The 14,288-nt window shown below is 43.6% G+C and overlaps 1 protein-coding gene and 1 long non-coding RNA gene across 13 annotated transcripts in view; one reads left to right on the forward strand and one right to left on the reverse strand.

Moving 5' to 3' along the window:
- The window catches only part of TXNDC16 (thioredoxin domain containing 16), a 51,420-nt gene that overhangs the window by 12,891 nt on the left and 24,241 nt on the right, over positions 1-14,288 (reverse strand). For all 12 annotated transcript variants that reach the window (XM_090141949.1, XM_090141952.1, XM_090141950.1 and 9 more), the window contains 3 exons: positions 8,931-9,099; positions 8,135-8,271; positions 2,891-2,975 (listed from right to left, as the gene is read on the reverse strand). In XM_090141949.1, coding sequence (XP_089998075.1) covers positions 2,891-2,975; positions 8,135-8,271; positions 8,931-9,099 — 391 coding nt within the window. The remainder of the gene's footprint in view (positions 1-2,890; positions 2,976-8,134; positions 8,272-8,930; positions 9,100-14,288) is intronic.
- Positions 6,398-8,919, forward strand: LOC149917978 (uncharacterized). The gene is made up of 3 exons (XR_016467188.1): positions 6,398-6,738; positions 7,463-7,706; positions 8,650-8,919. It is a non-coding gene; the product is annotated as an uncharacterized LOC149917978 (long non-coding RNA).

The following is a 14,288-nucleotide window of genomic DNA, read 5'->3' on the forward strand; positions in this document are numbered from 1 at the left end:
CAAAGGCTGCTGGTATTTCTTCAAAGGCTGTGACACCAGCCTTGCTGGTGAAGTCAGCCTGTGTGAGAGAAACGTGAGGGCATTTGGGCCTCTGATTTCCTTTTCAAGGGTAGCCTGGTCTGCCTAATCTCCTTTTTTCTGTATGAAGAAGATGCAACGTAGGGGGAGATGTGTTCAAACGTGTTTTAAAGATCTCAGTGTTTGGTGTTTCAGGCCACAAAGACAAATTAGATGAAGATGACAGCAGATAAGACATTTCCGCGATGTTCAGTTCAAATGCAGACCTTTCACTTCGCCCCTCACTGCATTTATCTGTTGGGAAGAAACACACCCACTGCACATCTGCTAAGGGGAACCCCAGATCTGCACTGGTATCTTGACAAGGAGTGGCAGTAATGACCTTTCTGAGGCTTTCAAACCTTATGAATCCTTTGCTAAGCTGTTCTTGTGCTCATCAGAGCTTTTTCAGTTTCATTTTTTCTGCTTTTTTTAGTCCATTCTGCTTTGGTTTTCTGTTCATTTCCACACACTCAGGTATGGGACTTTTTTTTTTTTTTTTCCCCCACCAGAACCTTCCCAGTTTTCTACAGATCACAGAAGCACAGCAATTTCTTAACTCCCATCACACTGTGACACCAATGGAAAGCCAGACACTCCAGGAACTCTTGCAGCTCACACCCCAAAGGCCAGGGCTGCACCTCACACATATTTCTTTCCCCTAGAAATACCTGTAAATCCAGCCTTGAGCTGTGCTGTGCCCTTCCTGCCTGGACTCAAGAGCTCCTTGAGTTACCAGCACATTATTTCACACCTCTGGTCACGGCTGGGAATCCTCTGAACTGCTAAGAAGGTCTGTAACTTTCCTTTCAGTTGTTTTTTTTTTAATTAACTTGTATGTGCCTTTGACTGAGAACAGGAAAACCTTACAAATGTTTTAAATTCTGCTCGTTTTGAACTTGTCAAAACTCCTGAAGTCTTAAAGAGACACAGTGGCAGAGTCGTGTCTCCAAGGAGGTAAGAACTCTTGTTTTCTGTGTCTAAACAGATGAACTCATTCAGCAGCCTTTGATAAGGAAGTTCCCCAACACTGCGAGAAACCAACAAATTCCCCACCTAATAACTGGAGTCTACCCTGAAGTCACCTCTGATTTTACCAGTAACATGACCAACACCTATCAAGTGGTTGCACTGTAGCTTATGACAGCTTTCTATTTATACAGCTGGCATTACATGGGTAATACGAGACTTGCATTTAAATCAAAAACATCTGCAAACAAACGCTTGGCAGGAATCTGCACCATCTAAATATGTGAGAAATAAATGACTTCATTCAAAGCATTTCTTCATTGGTGCTTTTTTACATTTGTTCCCAACAGACCAGGTGTTTGCTGAGCAAACAGTTTTGCTAAGAACGTTCTTTGGTGCATTTTGTATACCTTTTCTTCTGGGAAAATGTGGGCAGGGCTCAGTTTTCTGTGACTTAGGAGCCACAAACATTTCCTTAGTGAGAGCTTAGCAGAAAAATAGCTTTTCTTCTCTTGAGAAGGGAAGTGAGCCCGACTCTTGCATAAGGAATTCCTGTAAGTGTTTACTTTCTACTTACACTTGAGAAGATGACCATCTACAGTAGCTTCACCCACAAATCACAGCTAAAAACACCTACCACAGCCAGAATCCAAACTTGGCAGAATGAATATCAATACAAACTGCATTAACTATTCCAAGCAAATAGGAGCACTCTCCAGACTATGGCTTTAGCAGGAGGATGGAGATGTATTCTTGAATGCGTCACTGCTGACAGGACACAGACTTCTGTTGGTGTCATCAAACACACCAGGGATGTGGCACGTCCCTAAGAAACTAACAAAAATAATTCACTGCTATGTTAATGGCTGTTAAAACCCACGCCTGCAAAAAGGGACATTTGGGGATTTTTAATGCTGCACTGGTGGCTAATTCCTGATGGAAATGAGATGCTGGGAGAAGGCGAAGACTCCTTCTGGATCTACCTGCATTTATAAGCACTGAAACATCTCTCACAGCCTAATTCAAAGCACTTTCCTGTTGGTGGAATGAGCATTACCCTTAAGTTAAATGCACAGACTGATGGATTCTAAAGTCCCATTAGCTACAATTTGGCTTAAACTTAGGGCTGCATTTTCCAGCACCCAGACACAATTCCTATTCCACTGGTAGCCAAGAACTCCTTAGAAGAAGGCATGGGCAGCACAAAGACTCTTTTGGTTACTATTTGCAAACAGGGTCAACCACCAGAGCAAGACTCAAATTTACACCTCTGGCTTTGCAGCATCCCCCCCTACACTTCCCTTCCTTACCATCACGTGCACTTCTGCAGCATCACAGCACAGAAGACAGAAAAAGAAGGTGCAGAGAAGGCAGAAATAGGCAGAAAAATAGCAAGTCTGCATTTCTTCTCAAAGGAAAGAGAAGGGCAGAACTCGTTTTGAGAATTCTCGAGAATTTCTTCCTCACATTCTGATCCTAGCTAAAAGATAACATTTTTCCAGCCTGTTTTTTCCCCATATTCGTTTGGTCTTGTTTATCAGGGAACCCAACAGATGCATGAGGGACTGGCAGGGCTAGAGGACTAAAAATACCCAGAGTGAACCTGAACAACAGGAAGGGAGCTGACAGGTCATAACAACGGGGTTAAATAGGTCACTTGTGGAAGGGCTGTAAATCAGCAGCCCAGTCACTGCTCCATCTCTCTTTGGCAGAGTCCTGAACAATCTTGCTACTGGACTAAGACACTTGTAGATGTTTGGGTTGCTGATAAACACTCAGCATGGGCAGAGACACTCGCTTTAGGCAGTAGCTTTCACTAAATGCAGGTCAGTTTGAATTGTCACCAAAGAAAAAAACAACTTACAAAGCCAAGACATCATCTTCAAAATACATCCCTGTTGTTACGTGTCCACTTAAGATGCTTCCTGCCTCTGCGAAGGCTTCCCTGACTGTAAAAGAGACAAAGAATCATAAATAAACAATAGAAAGAGAAGTGTCTGCTTCCTTCTGGAAGTCAGATCACCACATCTGCATATGTAACACCCTCCCACAGCAAACTGTCAGCTGTGAACAAAAATATGATAGCGGCAGATGAGAAATGGATGCATCTCATGGCCACAGGCTACACAAGGGAGGAGTTGGCAGCTACTGAAAGGATGAGAAAGAAAGAGTTCCTATTATGAGAGCAGCGTTTGCTCGTTAGCCACCAGCACTGAGTTTCCAGGATCTGCATGACAGAGATGCTGATGGAAAGTGAAATGCCCTTGAGAACTTAAAAGACCATAAGTGGTGTTCTTAGAAACAGGAGACCAATTAAAAGGCTAAATAGAAATCTTATAAATTACATCCTTTTGGATGCATCCTTTTGGAAAAGACTACTGCAGTAGTGTTAAGTGGCCAGCACTCTCTCCCTCAAGTGTCTTTTTGTCTTACTGGGCTTCTCCAAACAGAAGGATCTATTACAACCACCACTGGTCCAAAGGCTAACTACCTTGAAGGCACACTGTGTGCCACTGCTTCTTGCAGCTGCAAGAGAGGGCTTTCCCTCTGCTATCACAGTTCAGAGAGCAGCATCAAACATCCTTAACAGCTGCTAAGGTCCATCTCTCACCTTACAAAGCCAGTGAACTCTGACGATGGGGATAAAAGGTAGACAGTGTGACTCCCTTTAATCCATAACAGCTGAATCTATCTGTGCTGAGAGATTGACAGCAGAGCCCCAGAAGGAAGCCAGCTCCAGAGCTGGTTTATGCCCCTATAAAACATCCTCAGTTTTAGGCTACTAGATCTATGGAAAAGACAAACTTTGTGAGAATATGCAAACCACAGTGTGTGAACTTGTAAAATGCACTAGATAAAGATCAGAGAGAAAAAAAACAACACTGCCTAAGTAGGCTGAAAATGGGGCATATTTCAGCTCTCCCACTCTTTATATCATGTAGTTGAAGAGAACAAAAAAGGCTCTTTTCATTTATGGAAGAGTGAGAAATCTCATGTTAGAGAAGTTAGGTTTTCCCACGAGTAGAAGTTACGATTCAGATACAGCTGTGATATATGTTGCTACAGAATTTAAATAAAATCTCATTCAGACATTATTTATTGTTCCTTGTAATGCAGATGATCATGTCAAAACTGGCCAACCCAGGCACTTGGGACCAGTGACTCAGACCTCAGTAAAATGAAGCTGGCTCAAAACTATTCACTTTTTTGTTCTTTGCCTCTGCCTTTCCAGCAAAATTTAAGGATGCATTTTTCATTGTGATCCCCTGGAAACACAAGGGCTACAAGCTTTTCTTTATACTGATTTCTTTTTCAAAAGAAAGCTTGGATCCTTAAAGGAATGGCTTGTTGAGAGTTCAGACAAGAAACAACACGTGCCACGGTGCTTGTGACACAGGTTGCCCAGTTAAGCTTGTAATCATAGGATGGCCTGGGTTGAAAAAGACCACAGTGATCATCTTTTCAACCCCCAAATGCTACAGGCAGGGTCACCAACCACCAGACCAGGCTGCCCAGAGCCACATCCAGCCTGTGGTGTCAAGAAAATTGGAGTCTGACATTGGTTTTCAGATTCACTTGGTCTTCAATCACTTGATGTTGTCAGAGCTGACACAACAACCCAAACGATCAGATGATGAGGAGTAGTGAGAGCTTTGCTCCAACAGCTTCACCAACAAACCCTCTGCTACAGGAGAAAAGGCCATGAGGAAGACTGTGAGCTCTGCAAGGCACGAAAGGACCCAGTGTGATACACAAAGAACAAGCTTAAATCCAAACATCCTCAGGAGAGCACTTCCACTGGCATTTAACTTGAAACACTCACTTGAGACGTAAGTAAGCATGTGCTCAAGTGCTGCCCTGGAGAGGCCTTGGCTGCAGGAATTCTCTCCTAAATCAGGACAACATTCAGCACAGTCCACACTTGGGATTCATAGGCTCGTTTCTGGTGAGATCTTCTCTTCTCATCACGCTCTGCTTTGCAGCTCCTTCCTATCACAATTCCTAAACTGCCAGCATTTTGGGGACGATTTGTGACAGACCCAGCGTCCCACATGGCAGCCTCATAGCCTAAATGCACACAGTTCCACAACAGATACAGAGCACTTCTAAAAATGCTGTTGATCCTAAAAACTATATGAGATGGTAGATTGTGTATTACTTTGGCTTTTTTATTGAGTGAAAGTTTGAAGCTAAGCTGTTTTCTTCCTTTTGCTGGTGTTAACTGCGTCTGCTGGGTGACAATGGACAGACAACACAAGATCTCAAAAAAAGTGAATGGGGATCAATTATTCATCATTTCTTCTAACAGAATATCCAGCAGCCCACAGAATGCTTGGGCATCAGTTACAGGAAAACAGGAAATTCACAGCCATGCGTAAAATCCTCCACAAAATAAAGTCACTGCCAAGGCATGCTGTGGATACCAGGCAGAAATTCTGATTATGCCAACACAAGCCATTAGATGTAAAGCAGGAGTGAGATTTCTAGACTAAGGAAGATCCTGAACTGATGATTCCTGGAGTCTAGCTCCATGCTGCCAGGGAAAGAAATCCCTTTGAACACGTAATTCTTTTCCTAAATGTCTGCTGTTGCCATGCTGGAGAGAAGATATGGGTCATGCGGGTCCTTTCTTTATTCTGCCCCAACCTAAGCCTGATCATGAGTTTAAGTGAGCAGTCTGTGCACAGACAAAGCCCCACAAACAACTTCAGATAATGTTTAATGCTTGATTTACAGCGATGCTTGGCAAGCCCTACCACGTTACCAGAAATCTGAGGAGCAGAGGGGTATTCTCAAACAACTGCTGCACATCTTAGGACACAGCCTTCATTCCAAATATGCTTCTGAGTAGCAAATAAACCCCTGTAAAGTTCTCCCATTTTCCAAGAAAATGCTCATTCACTGCCCTAGTAATGCTCTGTATCTCTCTGCAATCCATTTTAATTATGATTTTTCTGACAAGACTCTTTTAGCTCAGATCAACTGAGTTTCTTAATATAGTTCTCACACTAAGTGATGGAAAAAATCCAGAGCTTCATTTAACTGGACATCTTGTTGCTCTATTTCAGTTAACTGGAAATGACAATGATGTGACATGTTGCTGGTCCAGGTAAAAGCAGGAATTTTTGCCATGAGAAAATAATTACAAAACTTCCAGAGAAGTTTACATATTAAGGACAGCAGCATGGTTTCCCTGACTCTTGGTCTGGGTTTGGTGCCAAATAGCTGGCTCCAAATTTCTGCTCCCTCAGATTATACTGCATGACACTCAACTATCCCTCAGGCTACACACTGAGAAAGCATCCCGTATTTCATTTCCCTTGGCATCTGTGGCTGAGTTACCCACACTGCAGATGCCATTCTAGATTGCAGCCTGAGCATGCCCCAGGGGAGGAGGAAATCTTGTGGGTTCCATACAGAGCTGTTTGGAAACCTCCAAGCCTCGTGTTTCCAAAGACAGTGCGGGTCTAGAAGGAAAGGAACATCTTCTGAACAGGAAACAGTCTGAGCTCACAATGCCATTTGGATCCAGGCAGGTTCCATGCAAAGAACTCGTCTCACAGTCCACATGCTGTCTGTCTGCAATCCTGTCATCTGGGCTAACACAGGCACCATTACTGCAGAGAATGGAATACGTGGAATAAAAGGATGATTCCAGAGCTCAGCTGATGAAAGTTAGGGAAAAAATGTTTGAAAGTTTTTTTGAGACCAGTAAGATTTTTTGCTAAATTTAACAGTTAGATACAGGCTCTCCAGAAGAAGGAAGGCATGCTGGATGTTACCCAGCTTGGTGAACAAAGTCCAAATGTTTACTGACATTTTATTCTGTTCTTATCTCTGAGCATAATGGATTCCCTCTGAACCTCCTCATGCAACTAATTAGCTTTGCTGCATTTAATCAAAGTTTACAGGCACACTGGGGCTTCAAAAAGAAAAACAGTCTGAAATTTTGATCTTGACAAAGATCATAAAAACATCCCCTTTTTTAGTGCAGTGATTCCTAGAGGTAGTGGTAAATTGGAGACTGTGGGGCTGGAAGATCCTATCTGCCCACTGTGATATGATGGAAGCATCACATGACATTCCTTTTCTAGACCGACTTTATTCCTTTTTCCTCGTTAACATGTTTGATTGTCATTCTGGTGCAGCACTCTATGAAACAGAACAGGAGAGGCACAACTCCTAGTTTCAGCCACTCTGCATTCCTAGCACTGACCAAGATGACACTGACCAAGAGTATAATGTGAGATAAATTCAGATAAGTTCAGAACACTCCTTCTAGCAACTGTGCTTAGCACTTATAGCTGAGACCAACCACTGCAGAAACTGTGCCTACCTATTTCGAAGTCCAAAGAAGGATTTCAAAGGCTTGTTAGCCTGTCATTCGTGTTTGATGCAAGAACTTTGCATCTTACTGTTTTTTTTTATATTTCAGACTCCATGTCAGTTGCAAGGATTGAGACTCCCACATTTGCAAGAGGAGGAATCAGTGAGATAACCACCGATGCAATAGTGGAAAGGGCTTTCTTTAAAAAAGTATGCTATGACATTACATGTGGAATACAAGAAAAGACTGATGAGTCTGGACTTGTTCAGTCAGAGTCTGAGGAGAGATGTGAGAGCAGCTTAGAACTCCTTTGAAGGGGACTTATGAAGAGGATAGAGACAAACTTTTCATGGTAAGGGGCAGGAAATACAACAGGGACTGCAGACACAAATTGTGGCTAAGTAAATTCAGATTGGACATTTGTGAAAACACTTCTTTGTGCAGAGGGCTGTGCAGCCCTGGGACAGGTCATCCATGGAATTGTTGTTTTGTACTGATCCAAGCACAACGCCTCCAAGACCTGTCAGAGCTGTCACATGCCAGCACAGTGGATATTGCAAACATGTCCATGTCCTCTGGCTGTGTCACCTTAGGTGCCACATTACCCAAATCTTCTACTTAAAAAACCAAGAAAGGTGGTACCAGGTAGGCTTTGATGTGAGCAAACATGATTGGTTCTTTAGAGAAAATGAAACATGGAGAACTTCCCAAGCATCTGAAATCAACCATCTCTGGTCAGCAATTAAATTCAAATGCTTAAGCCACAAATATCACACTCACCTTTACTTGTTGCTGTGCTGAATACTCCTAGAACCAAAGAGTGGTGATAGGATGACAGCTCAGATGGAAGCTCTCCTCTTAAATACCGTTCTGCTTCATCAATCGTTGCCAGCTTCAGAGGGCAGGAAACTTGGCTCCTATAGAAAGGCAGAGAAACAACATGGGCAGCCTTCTTCACTTTTGGGATGAAGAGACAAAATCCTCATAACAACTCTTCCGTAACCCAATGTGACAGCTGTTTTATCTCAAAAGAGAAAAAAATCAGCTGCCTCTGGGAAGGAAAGGCAACATCTAGGCACTGAAAGGCACTGGGACTGGTTACGGTGAAGAGAATAGCCCTAAGCCAAACTGGATGCTCTGAGATCCTTTCTGCACACAGGACAGTCTGGCATCCCTCAGCTAAACTGCAGAGATCACTTGGTTTAGAGTCAGGACTCGGCTGTGCTTCCAATAAAACCAAAGAGGGTTTTGCCATTCATATGGACCTTATTCATATGTTTTGTCATTCACTTTAGGACCATACCCCATCATTGGATGGGGATCCACATTAAAAAATAACTGAGAAGGAATTCTGTGGAGAGAGGAAGTGACGACAGATGGATGCGTTGTCCAAGAAGAGATGTTTTTGACAAAGAAAAGCAGAGAAAGTTATTAAACTAATTTCCAAATCAGGTCTATAACAGGATCTGACATTTTTCCAAAAAGGAATTCCATTACACAGGCCATGGAGCATCCAGAACATCATCTGGTAGATGTGCCAATCTTACAGTGTGGGGACTCATTAACAGGCACTTACAACACGATGAAACTGGTCAGTTCTTCAGTTCCCAACATGCCATTGTACGTTATTGGTTGTTCTCCCTTCTTGTAAATCTTTATGGTAGGAAACTGAGTGACATTCTCCATTGTGCAAACACCAGGCCAGTCCCAGCAGTTTACTCGAGAGAGCAAAATCCCTTGAGTTCCTAGAATGGAAAACAAACACATACAAATAGTAGGAAAAAAAAAGAGAAAGTGAAATGCTTGAAAAAGGGAGCCATGCGAACTTTTTTGGATGCTACTGTATATATTTGTATTAACATACTAGAACTGCTATTTGCTTTGGTGTGCATCCTACTGAGCTGGATGCTAACACATTGCACGTACATGGAGCATGTCCAGATGGGCAACCACTGAAAAGTTACTCGATCATTCCTGGAGTGAAACGCTGCTCTGTGTAGGCAGGATGTCAAAATCCAGTCCCAAAATAAGCAATCCCTCCCAGCCCATGCTGTCTCCTTCTTGAACTTATTCATGGACATACCTTACAGCTTTGAATATAATAGCAATTATTTCCAGCCTACTAATGTATTAAATATTCCAGCAGGTGTGAATGGATTAAAACAATAGAGAGATCAAACTCAGGGAAGTGGCAGCTTTCACTTCTCAGAAAGAAATACCCAGAGACATTCACATCTGGCTGCAATGAAACAACCAGGAGTACATACGACAGTAAGAATAGATGCTAGAAATATTTTATGAATAAAACTAAGACAAAGAAACCAGACAGGCCCTTGCTTAAAGGAGGAAAAGAGGGAAAATAAAGCTTGGCACGAAAGAGGCTGATGCACATGGGGAGGAACAACCCCAGACACCACCACATGCTGGGGCCACCCAGCTAGAAAGCAGCTCTGCAGAAGAGGACCTGGGGATGCTGGTGGACAGTAAGTCAAACATGATCAGTCCTATGCTGCTTCTGCTAAGAAGGCCAATGGCATCCTGGGCAGTATTGCACTAAGCAGGTCAAAGGAGGTCATACTTTCCTCTGCTCAGCACTGGTGAGGCTGCACCTGGAGTTCTGAGCCTACTGCCAGCAAAAGAGGCAATAGGCAAAAACCAGAACACAGGAGGATCCTGATGACCTCCAGAGATGCCTTCCAACCTAAACCATTCTGACATTCAAGGCTTTGTTATTTTATGAGGTGCCCAGTATTGAAAAGTATCTATTTTACCTAAAACATGGAGCTTAATACACAGTGAGCAGTTAAAGGTCACATAAACAAATTGCAATGCAATCTGGCAATCTGATGGCTTTCACCCTGTTGTACCTATGCAAGTTGCTCATCTCCAAACCACTAGCAGGTACTTTTAGGCCCCTAACTAAGAGGCTGGGACTTTACAAGTAGGTAACTGGGAAAGGAACTGGGAAAGGAACTTTCTCAGTGCTTGGGAACTATAGAGCAGTCAGTCCAAATCTGCTTTCTTGGACGGGTACTAAAAAAGCCTTTTAAGGGCCTCATTAATAGGATCTGTAAGCAGTGAAACAGATGAATGTTGTTCTCTTGCATACTTTCCACGAGCCCAAGACAGAGCACCTATAACTTCAGCATGTCCCTATCAGCTGTCCTTTCATCTGCAGGCTGGGTGAAAGCCAGCACATGTAGCTGCTAGTCCACTGCTAAGTGTGTGCTAACTGGCCAGCAGGTGATCTCTGGCCTCACTAGCCACTACCTCCCAGCTGGCTGCCTTGCCTGACCTGCCTCTTACCTACTTGCAGGCTTGACCAATGACAGCAGGGCTGTGTACAGTCCTCAGGCCATACGTCGTTCATGCCCACTGCAGGAATGCAGTATCTCAGAGATCTTTATACCTTTGCTAAATTTGTTTGAACATGATTCAACAATTGCATGGGAAAGATGGGATGAAACGCTGAGACAAGGACACACGTGGAAGCAGATCATTGCAAGATGTTGTGTCCTTCAGAAACCAGGGCAAGGGCAGATGATGAGGATTTCTCAGGCAGAGCACAGCAGATCAAAGCAACCAGGCTTTCTTCTCTGTCTGCCCTGGGTTTGATTCTGATCACTGCTTTCACTAGAGGTCTGGATGATAGAAAAACACACATCCAATCAGCAGATGATCCTAGATTCAGAAGGACAGAAAGATTTGAAGGGCAAAGTGTAAAAGCAACACTCTGTAATGAGGAATGGGATTGACATATATCATTAGTGCTGCAGATAAGGGCAAAGCTCACCCTTGGATGAACTCTCAACAGCATCTGCAAAATATGGAAGGAAAAGGATGCTCTTGTATTTTTTTCTGGTGATGCTTTTGCAGAACCCATCAAGCCTTCATGCAAGCTGGAAAACACATTTTTAAGAAGTGTAAGCAGATGAGAGAAAATCTGAGCAAGAGAGGTGTTTAGAAGACATGTCTCTGAAGAAAAGTGGTGTTTCTTTCTAACAGAAATTGCCTGGGAAAGGGAAACAATAGAATCTAAGAATAAATTAAGTCTGCAAAGTCTGGTCCAGAGGTGATGGTGGGATCTCTCTCTATTGCCAGCTGGGAAAAGACGAGCAACAATTTATCCCCAGGCAGAGAGGCTTGACCAAGTATTAAAATTAGCTCCTGAGAACCAAGCACAGGCAAGTCTTAGGCAGAACAGTTACTGAAGAGTTTTAATCACAAGTTAGAAATTTCTGTCAGGGATTGGCAAGGCTCCCCAAAGACAGGTAAAGACACAAGTGACCTCCATGTGAATTCCCATTCCAAAGCTCTGCATCCTTGACATCTCACCAGACCATTTTATACAGCCTTCTTTTTCAGTTCTGCTTTGCAGCTCTTTCACAGGAGGAGTTCGCTGCTGTTCTGCCTTGTGTCAAATGTATGGACAGAAGAAGCAAGTAGCAGCACAGAGCTACTAGTCTGCAATTCCACTCAGACAGTCCAGAGCTGTCAAAACACTCCAAGAGAGCAGAAATGGTTTGTGTCATTCTCCAGGCTGTGAAATAACATCTCAATTTAAAAGCCTGCCCTGGGATTTATTTCACACCTCTGATCCGGTATGGCTGGTTCTCATCAACTCTTACCACATAATTTTGTGTCTTGCCCAACTCAGAATAAAAAATGGCACACAAACAGAGCTTTGATGTCTTGTTAAAACTGCAAGGCTCCTCTAAGGTCCTCCAAATGGGATTTTAAGTATTTAGATACCACCATGGGGGATTACGTACCAAGAATGACCAAAATCCCCCAAGGAAGCCTCAGCTGGCCCGAGGAATGTTGTGTATCACTCCGCCATCCCGAGCTGCACCATGTTATTAATTATCAAACACACAGCAGTTTCAGGAGTTGAGTAATTCAGCAAAAGACAGCACAGCCCTGTGGTCACTGTTGAGCTGCTGGATGGGATGAAAGTTCGAAGAGAAACATGAGATACTTCCCTTCTATGATTTTAGATGCTATTCAAACTGGCGGTGGAGAGAACCTCTGTTTTAAGGGTCTTCTAAAACAAGGACAAGACGATCACTGAAAGCTACAAGGAACAGTGCAGCTTTAAGCAGCTGGGCCTTTGGAGAGCAGGACTGGCATTTTCAACTTTGAGAGCTGGTCTGAAGTCTACAAGATGAAAGAGAATTAAGTTATATGTGAAGTGTTGCACTTCAAGAGGAGAAATCCAGTACACAAAGGGAAATGACTACATCACTGTAGGAAAGCATATCAGAGAATCTCACAGCCCACCAGCTGTTGATGTCTCACATATCTAATGTATGTGATAACAGAAAATGAATGGCATCTGGTGTTCTGGCAGATCCTGGGTCAGAGGGTCCCCTCTCAGACCACACCACAGCTTTGGTATGGAAGCAGAGTTCAAAAGGAATTTAACAATCTGATCTCTGTGGTGACAGCAAAAGGATCCAAGGGAACGGCATGGAGATGCACTGGGGAGGGTCAGGTTGGGGCTTAGGAAAAGAACCTTTGCCAGAGGATGGTCAGCCTGAAACAGGCTTCCCAGGGCAGTGGTCACGGCCCAAGTTGAAGGAACATTTGCACAGTGCTCTCAGAATATAGGGCTGGGTATTGGGTGGCTGTATGGAGCCAGGAGTTGGACTCAGTGATCTTTGTGGGTCCCTCCCAACTCAGGATATTCTATGACTCAATTCTGTGTGCTAAATCACACAGCTGATTTTCATAAGTTAGAACTATAACTTCAGAGCTCTGTCTTTGAAAGTCATTGGGCAGGAAGACCCCACAAGCATCAGGAGAGGGAAGTAAAATTGTTTTTCAGCTCAGTTTTTCAGCATATTGCTCTTCTTTTGTAGTGGTTTCCTCCTACCTTTGCAAAAAAGGCTAATGAAACATCTGAGAAATGCAATGACCCTGTCACACCTTCACACCCTTCTGTTGCAGGGGGGCTGCTTTCATAGATATATGTTTTTCATAAAAAAACAAGAGCTGCCCTGGTTAGCCTCAGTGGCAGAGAGAATGGCACACTCTCACTGCAAGAGCAGAAAATGTGCTCTTTTCAGCAAGACAAAGGTGTTTCTCTTGATCTCTTGTTTGATCCGATCTCTTAACAAAGAGAAAACACTTGGTGGGCTGTAAACTTCATTTGATGATGATCTTGCTGACTGTTTGTTACTGGATGATTCATGGGGTCATCCCAGCCTCCAGCCTCCTCTGCACTCCTACGCTTTATTTCAGATGGCCTATTCTCAGTGCCATTTTCCATGGAAAATTGGCATCAAAAGTGGGACCTCATCCTGTATCTATCTTAAAACGTGCTTCTAGTGCAGGTGACTCATGCCTCAAACAGCTGATCTTGGCTTCTGAGCCCTTGGGAGGAGTTTCACCCTGAACAGCAGATACCTGTATTTCTGGGGGAGCTGAGAAATTGCCCCAGAGCCATAACCCATGTTTAATTCTCACTGTCCTGCATAGCTCAAGCTCTTCTTCCTGATGCAGACTTCTGCCCCTTGCACTGGTATATCTTCCTGATTACCTTGCTCAACCCTGCAGCACTCTCTTCCTAACCCCAAACCCAGCTCTGGAACCCCTGACTCTAACTCCTACCTGGGAATTCACAGATTCAGACTTCCATCAGGCTATGCCCCCTGCACTGGGACATTCACAATTGATATGGCCTCTGCTCTGTCTGATCTGTTATAACTTTTGGATTCTTTAACCTCTTGACTCCAGCCCACCCTAATTACCAACCAGAAACACCCTCATGCTGGCCATAAAAAAGAGCCTGGGAATTCACATCCTTTTAGGACTTCCAGTTCACCAGTAGATATCTTTGTAACTAAGTCTCTCCCAGCAGCAGATATAAAGTCACATCTTGCAGCAAACTCACTTCAGCTCCAAAAGCAACCGTTCTCCATCCTTTCCGAGG

The sequence above is a fragment of the Phasianus colchicus genome, chromosome 5 (genome assembly GCF_987193195.1).
Source record: "Phasianus colchicus chromosome 5, bPhaCol1.hap1.1, whole genome shotgun sequence".
NCBI lineage: Eukaryota > Metazoa > Chordata > Aves > Galliformes > Phasianidae > Phasianus > Phasianus colchicus.